The sequence below is a fragment of the Coffea eugenioides genome, chromosome 5 (genome assembly GCF_003713205.1).
Source record: "Coffea eugenioides isolate CCC68of chromosome 5, Ceug_1.0, whole genome shotgun sequence".
Lineage (NCBI taxonomy): Eukaryota > Viridiplantae > Streptophyta > Magnoliopsida > Gentianales > Rubiaceae > Coffea > Coffea eugenioides.
Window position 1 is genome coordinate 39921347 of NC_040039.1, and position 8868 is coordinate 39930214.

General features: G+C 35.3%; 1 protein-coding gene across 1 annotated transcript; it reads right to left on the reverse strand.

The window, feature by feature from the left end:
- Positions 1–6223: 6223 nt before the first annotated feature.
- Positions 6224–8577, reverse strand: LOC113771626 (putative disease resistance protein At4g10780). Its single transcript, XM_027316199.1, has 2 exons — positions 6741–8577; positions 6224–6276 (listed from the first exon to the last, which is right to left on the reverse strand). Exons 1-2 carry the CDS (start codon positions 8575–8577, stop codon positions 6224–6226), a joined length of 1890 nt encoding a protein of 629 aa, XP_027172000.1.
- Positions 8578–8868: the final 291 nt, after the last annotated feature.

Sequence of the window (8868 nt, forward strand, 5' to 3'; positions counted from 1 at the left end):
CTTTTCTATCCTTTTCTGCTCCCAAGTCTCAAGTGAGCTATAGGAATAGCCATTTACCAGAAGGCATTTTTAGTAAGAATGTCCCATCAACGATGTAATCTTACCATACTAAAATCTAGAACTTCAAACAACCCCTTTATTCTTTTGGATTTTTCCCTCATAAAAGGCTAAAATTTGCTAGCCTTTTTCATCTTTCCCATAACACAAGTTTCAAGTTCGAATCTTTCATTCAATCAAATACAAGTCCAACTTGTGCCATTTTCAAAGCCTTCTTTTACTCAATAACTTGACAAGTTATTGTTGACTTTTGTTTTTTTTGTTCAAGTGGTCAATTTTTTAGGAGGATTCAATTAAAAAAAAAAAAGATGATAAGAACTAACACACAAGCAAACCTTCTTTTCATTTAAGGCCTTTGGTCCAATTATGCTTCCTGAAAACGATAATAACATAAATCATATAATGGAAAAAAAAAAGGAAAGAAAAGGGGTTTTGTCTAATCCAATTGTTCGTCTTCCATCTTATAATTTAGGGGCACGGGTCAAATTCATGTTAGCCGTTAATGCCAGAGGAAACAGTGGCTCCTAAGTCTAAAATGATAGACAAATCCGGTTAATCAGCAGTGAGTATCATGTGATCACAGATGCGGCTAGTTTTCACCTCTTGTGACTTGTGTTTAACTGAAAATGTTGGCAAAAAATATAATTGCTAGGAAAGTCCTCCATTTCTTGAAAAAGTTTAGTGGGACACGAAGTTAGGAATTGTGGGAGTAGAATTTATTAAGCATTCTTTGACATAGTATGAAAACAATTGAGTAGCAGTCCCATCCTGTCTGATGCCTCCATTTCTCACAAGGGACTTTCCGGCTGCAACTAAAAGGTAAATAGGAAGAACAATAAGAAAGGCACCTTGTGTCCTTGCGGTTTGTATGATAATAAAGCTAAGAGTGCCTTATTCCGGATCTCACAAGGGACTTCAAGTGTTATGGATTGCAAATTTCGTTATTTTGACACTTCAATCCATACCATAAGGAGATTATGTATAGTTTTTGAAATCATAGGGGATTATGTACAAAAACATTAAACCACAGGGGATAAAGTGTAATTTGCCCTAAAAATAACTATCCACATTGAAACTAAAATAATTATATCCACAAAAATATTGACAAAAAATCTTTGACCAACATAAACTAATAATCTAATTTCTTATTTTTCGTAGAAATAACAATTTTCCAAATCATACAATTCGAAAAATTTAACAAATTATTAACAAATACAAAAACAAAACAACAAAATTTTCAACCTCTTTGTATTGTTTTCCTAACTAAAATTTACAAAATCACACCCACAATAAAAAATAAAATATACTTATTGGATGTTTCAAATTTTAGAGCCATCATGCACAAAAAATAAAAATGGGTCTAAATCTAAATCCGGACCTAGATCTAAAATTGGACCTAAATTATATAGAACTAGGCCTTACTCATACTATTAGATCAGTTACATTGTGTTCAAGCAAAGAAAGGAAACATTATATTTTTCTGTTCTTATGTTAAGCAATCAAAACTAAAATTATGTATAGTTGTGACTAAAGAAAATTTTGTAGCTACTTAAACTTTTTATTTAATTGATACTACGTACATTAGTTTAGACAGGATAATTTGAAGATAATAATACACAAACTTTGGCTTTATAGGCGTAGCATCTAGAGGAAGAACGATTTGCATTCAATGGATGTAGGAATAAGAAAAATAGCGGGGAATGGGATTGTTGCAAGGCAGAGAGTGCGAGTAGGGAAGAAGGCCGTAGGAAGGTAGTGGGGTGCGGGTTATCGGAAGGATTAACTACTTAAAGTTTGAAATTCTAATTAAAGACATTGATATTAGAAAAATTAGTATAAAAATGACAATTCAAAATATTGCACAAAGTTTGGTTCCATTTTGATTGGCTATTTGTAGGATGTTCTTAGAAAACTTTTACAAATAGACAAGTTCTTTTAAAAACTTTGTGCGTGGTATTTTTTGGATGTCTTGAAAAATTTTGAGTATCTTTTTGTAGTTGGTTTTGAAATGATAGGCATTGTGGGAAAGTAGAGGGAAAGAGGATATGACATCTATAAGATAATAGACAAGTAACGAAATAGGTCGTGAATAATGACATAGAAGGAAGGGCAATGGAAGAAGAGGAGACATGACATCTAAAGAAAAGGTGATATGTATTGAGAGGCCACATGGAAAAGATAGTTGGAAATGGGTCTACTGCATGATAGTGGATGAGACCAAGGTAGAAGGAAGAAAGAAGGTGGTGGGATAGGAGTTGTGATTCATAAGGGTTAGTGAGAGCTAAATTTACTTAACAATATTAAATTTACTTCATAAAAATATTAAATTTATATTTTATTGTCATTTTATGATATTAGATTTATGTAATGATATTAGTTTCATATTTCTATTTTACTTATTAATTTATTTAACAATATTTTAGTATCACAAGTATCAGATCTTTATTGTATATGGACATATACAGACTTGAAATTATCCATACTAATAAAACAATAAGATTTATTTTATGAGTAAATTTTATATACACTAATAGTGTATACACTATTATCGTTGAATCCATGACACATGTGCAAAAATTGAATTTCAAATTTAAAATTGCACAATTGTCATTCATCCAAAACTGACAATATAAATACACTGTCAGTGTAGGAAAAATTAGTCCTTATCTTATTTTCTCATGATAATTTTTTTGTTTATTGTTTTTTATGTTCTTAACATGTAGCCTATAGTTTTTCTTTGTAACAGTAATAATAAAACAAAAGATGTAGCATATGTAAAGTAACATACTCTATCCAATTTTTTTCTTTGTTTTGATTTACAATAATACATTTTATTATAAATTGATACTATATTAACACTCTCTTGAACTATATTAGCATATTTTAGTATATTTACCTTTTATTATCATATAAATTTTTATTATTTCTTTGAAGATATAAAACAGAATGCTAGTAGCAAAATAGAGGAGAGATAGGAAGGATGTGGATAAGATTTGCAATTGAAATTGAAGATTCTGAAATCCTAAACCTTTTTGTGGAATTTGTTATCTTAAATTTGGTGCTTAGAAATTCAAATTACAGTTCATTTGAGGATATGGATTTTCATAGAACCATGGAGTTTTCACTAAAGGAAATGATTATGCTTAGTTGGTGCAATTAATTTTTTTTTTTATATCGTAAGGTAGAGACCCGAGAAGACCCAAAACAAGGCCAATCATTTCTAATCTAATAATCTTTCACAACGTTTGTCTAAATATAGTTTAAGTAAATTAACAAAAATACTTTTAAGTTATCTTTTCGTTCTTAATTATTCAAAGAGAACATCCCAGCTGTACAAGTGCGAATAGGCCAACTGAAAATGACATCTCCATGATGGATAATTAATCTTTCTATCACTAAACTCCACATGGGCCAAGGGGCCAAGGTTTTTGTTTAATTATTTCACGGACATAAAAGATTATCAAATTAATCAATTGACCAAAAACCCCACAAGCGCAAAAAGTAGACAACGAGCTGATGGGTTCTCATGAAATTTCCTTTACTTGGTCCTTGACTATTATTACTCCCGAGTTTAGTGCATCAAGGCCCCGGAAATTACTAGTTACTCACTCTACTCCTACACTAGTGTGCGGGAGAACTCTAAAACGCATTCCCTAACCATTAAACCAAAGTTCAATGGTTGGATTATGTTGTTTGATGAAATTTGAAAGTTGAAAGCCACTTTTCTCTGGACTTTAGGAGAGAAATGTAGAGATGTATAAATAATACTAGATATTTCTAACCAGTGTCTAAGGGCACTTGTCAGATTTACATTATACCCAATGTAATATGTGAATGCATATTGTTAGATTTGAATTTTATCCCATAAATCGTTATTTTGTTGGATTTGGATTTTATCCCATAAATCTTTATTTTATTGAACTAGATGAGCCCAACACACATACTAGCATTTATTATACCTATGAATCTTTTGATTTATTTTGCTCTCACACCCAATTACTTAGTGAAAAATAAAGTCTCGTATTTTTTTATAAATGTAATGACCGGCCTATCTTCTCTTCTTTGTTTATATTCATAAGTATCTAAACTAATGCCAGACTAAGACATTGACGATGACATCCATTCATCCCCAAAAAAAAAATTCCACATCTTGAAGTTGCTTTAATCTTCATGTTCACCTAGATAAGAGGTTGTTATTAATTGCTGATTGATTGTGTGTTGATTTTTTCAGGATGTTTTATGTTGAATTTTTCTTCAGCTGAAAGTATAATGAGTGTGATAGCAACTGATTGCTGGTCTTCCCTTGCACCATATCTTGCAAATGTGGTTTGTCGTCCTCAATATGAGGCCAGCCTTCTAGTTCTCCTGAGACAGTCAAGCAACTACACTGGAATGCTCGCATTAAATGAAACACATGCCAGTTACTGCATTTCAGATCCTTGAAAGTCAAGGTGCCAATGAGAACCTTGACATGATATGCTCAATAGGCCTAAGCAATCTTGCTGCAGCTGCGTGCCCTACTGTAGATGTTCATAAGGTTGACAGCGTTCTGGCTTCATTAAGACCTCTAGATACATGTAATAATATTGATACCACTAATGAGTGCTGCAATAGAATTTGCCAGAATTCCATATCAGCTGCAGCTGAAAAACTAGCTTTCAGCAATTATAACATGAAAATGTTGAACAACATTTTCATCTTGCCTGATGAATCAACTAAAGAATTATCATTGGAACGGGATATATAATTGCTTGAAATGGAAATCTGGAAAAAGCACGCACCTAGAAAGGTTTAAATTGGTAGAGTGAAATCGCATTCTTGGAGTACTATATGACCAAAAATTTTGGCATAATACCCCAAAACAGTTTTGTTGGTAATCAAGGAATAGTCGCAAAAAACTGTATCATTGCTCCAGTTACAATCATGTACAGAAAAAACACCATCTAGGTAGGAATAGAAAGCTAAACATGATGAAAAATAGCAACTGTAATACAGCTAAAGAAGAAGCACGTCTTGAAAGGAATTTTTGTACTGGTGGACAAGGCTTCAATTAACACTTGTTTTTGCAACATCACCCCTCTTGCAGTGGCAATTTTGTGGCTACCTATAACCTAAGAAATACTGACAAATAACACTTGATCAGTATAGTCAGAAACACAAAGCTAATTCATCCATGGTACGATCATGTAAATTACTTTGCAATTCTACTAATGTGAAAAATAACGACGCTGAACTCAAAAATAAATAAGAAGAAAGAAGAGAAACTAATGTACTTAAATCCATTTTCCCATCGGAACAACTCAAAAGGTGTTAGCAGTTCTGCACCTCAAGATAGTTAAAAAAAAAAAAAAAACCTTGAGCTCACTACAAAAAGTGTTAATCTCGATTCCTACACAATAGCAAATTCTATGCTAGTGGAGAAGCAGATCATCTTGGGGAAAAAAATGCTCAAAAGAAGGGGATAGTTGGTAACATTTAAGGAAGGGAAGAAAACACGTACATGAGAACCAGACAGGATTTTGATCGAACAGGTAGTCTTCAACAAAGAAATGAACTTCACGGCTGTGTGGTAAAAAATGGGTCAAGGGCATTTTTGGCACAAGAATTGTACCACTCTAGCGATTCCCACCATTCTTTATCTCCCCTGATTTTACAAAGAGTGCTGGGAAGAGATGGTAGTCCGTTGATGGTAGGAGGAAACAAAGGCAGCCTCTTTACCTTTGGACAATCAAATATTTTAATCTTCTTAATTGAATCGCAGATCATGGCTGCCTTGCAAATGTTATTCAGTTGTGGAAGCATATCTAGACTCAAGCACCTTAAATTTGGAAGGTTGATCATGCCTCCTCCACTTGAAGTCAATTGGATGCCTTCTCCTTCTCCTTGTCCTTCTCCATTGCCATCTGCTGCTATCTCCTCCAGTCCTTCACAACCGTAAACGTATAATTTATCAAGATTTTGAAGGTTCTGCAGCAACTGCACTGTGAATAGCTGCTTCATGCTGTGACATTCAGAAATCCTCAATTGTTTAAGGGAAGAAAAGGTGCTAGCTGGAAGCAAATATGGTTTTGATTCTCCGCAAAAAAGACCAACCAGATTTGGCAACCTCGTGAGGCGTAGCACTTCGAGATGACAGAGTGGACTAAGAGACGAGACTTCCAACTGATCACGTGGAGAAGCAGAGGACAATTGGCAGAGGAACTCTATTCCGACCAAATCCTTGATTTCCAATTCAGATAAGTGGCTTAAATTTATAAAATTCTTAAAAACATCTGACAAGCACCTAATGCCCATGCCCTCACATTCCTCGATTATCAGACTTTTCATATCATCTGGTAGATAGTTTGATCCTCTACCAAGCTTACACTGACGGAAATACAATTGTTGCCAGTCCTCAAAGTCATAAAACGGACCCGTAGTTAAGATGTCATTGATATAAACAATATAGTATTTTGGCCACTGAGTAATTTTATAGAAGTCCGTGAAAGACAAACATCCTATAAAACTTTTTAATTGGTTCAGCACTTCCGAATCATTAACTTGTACCATACCATCGAGTGGAAAAAATAACCGTTGAAGACAGTGAAATTGGGAAAATGTCCCTTTTGGTATTATTATCTTTCGACTAAAAGTCGGACACTGGTTCAAGTTAAATGTTTCGAGGTTGATCAGTGACTCCCAACCTTGAGGTAAATCCTCAATCTCAGTCGATGATAGGTCCAAATCCCTCAATTGCTTGAGCTTTCCCAGTGGTGACACAGATCGGAGGTCATTACAATCCCTCAAAATCAAGGCAGTGAGATTCACCAAGTCTGAAACAGAATTAGGCAAGTCTGTTATGCCTTGGCACCGAGATAGATTCAAAACTTTAAGTCCACACATGTACCGAAAGAATGAATCTGGGATTTCTTTTATGATAACTTGAGAAAGACACAAGGTTGAGAGCTTAGGACAATTTGGTGACCAGGCTGGTGGAACTTCTATTTTTATATGTTGAAACATATCTGAATAGAAGGAAACTGCATGGAGATCTTGTGTCCATTTTTTTGGTTCCAGTGTTACTTTTGAATTGCTCCATCCTAAGCTTTTCACCAAGAATCGTGGTACATCATCTCTGCTGCTCTTTGGTTTGGAGTTTCCATGCGTGATCCTTAATGCCATGTCTCTGACCAAATCATGCATCTTCACACAGTCATCCCCCATAAAATTTTTTGTTTCTTCCAGCAAGCAAACTCTTATCAGTTTGTTTAATATCGTTTGACCTTCATCAAATGCTTTTGACCACGATTCCCTGTTTGACATCAGCTCTGCCCAAATAAAGAGGTCTATTAGTCCCTTTATTTTTATTTTCCAATCTTCCGGATAAAGACAGCAATGCAAGAAGCAATTCCTTTCACATTTATTCAGGCGATTGAAACTCCATTCCAGGATTGGAAACACATCTCGTTCCATCTCATCATGCCCCACCGAACATGCTTTCAATTGTTCCAATGCGTTTCTCCACTCACAGATCTCGTTCACACCTCTCAAGCTTCCAGCCACTGTGATAATACCAAGAGGCAAACCCGCACACCTTTTCACGATGGACTTGGCAATTTCTTCCACATCTTCATGAAGCACTGTCTTAGTGTCAAGTGTATGTTTGAACAAATCCCAAGCTTCATTCGTAGCCAAAGTTTTAGCTTCAAATACCCTTTGACAGCTCATCCTGTTGCATAATACCAGTGACCGAGTGGTCAAGATCACTCTGCATTTGTTTGCACCAAGAGGAATTCCAATCTTTTCGAAAGAAATTTCTTGCCAAACATCATCGAGTATGAGGACGGACTGCTTCACCAATGCCCTGGACAAAATGGCTGCCCTGCTATCCTCATCATCCTCATGTGACAGATCAAGCCTTAGGCGTTTAGCAATGTCATCTTGCAGCCTTTTGATGCTGAATTCTTGAGAGACAGTAATCCAATAAACCTTGAATTGAGTTCTCTCAAGGAGATGATTATGGATGTGTTTCGCCAATGTAGTCTTACCCACACCGCCCATCCCATAAATCCCAATGTTTGAGATGCTATCGATGACCAACCACGCCCAGATTGCTTTCAAACCTCTGTCAAACATTTCCCCAAATAATTTCGTTGTCACTCGTGGCTCACCTCTGCTCTCAAAAGCCTCAAGCAAAAGCCCATCAAAATGCTTACTTTGCTCAATAAGGTCTTCTACAATTGCATCCATTTTCTCCACTCCATCCCCACTGCTAAATGCATTTCTTAGAAGATTACCCTGTTCTATGCTCGTTTTCAATGCAACGAATTCAGTCTCTATTTTTGCTACCTCCTCAAACCAAATCTCAACCTCCCTTTTCCTTTTCTTAGTACCTAATCTTTCTGCATCTGTCACCTGCGACCCCAGGTCAGATTTTCTGCCGACTAATCTTCGCAACTTGGTTTCGAGCGACCTTAGATTATCATCTAAGTTGACATACCTCCTTCCTCTGTCTAATGCCAAATTCCCAAGTGCCTCCATTGTTAATTTCTAGTGAACTCCCTTACCTGTTTAAGTGACAAAAGAATCTCTAAAAAGTCTAGCTATCAACCGATAACGTTGTTCAACAAAGGCAGCATAAGAATCATGATGTTCCTCTGGAAAATTTTGAAATAGGGCATTTCCAAACTTAGTTTGACAAATTTGAACCCAGTGAGTACACTAAACAATTAGCCGTTTAATGTTGGATTCTACATAATGGTATCCTCAACTTTTAATCAACGTTTCAATGATGCAAAGGAATTAGTACTAGTATTCTTAGGATTTTCTTTT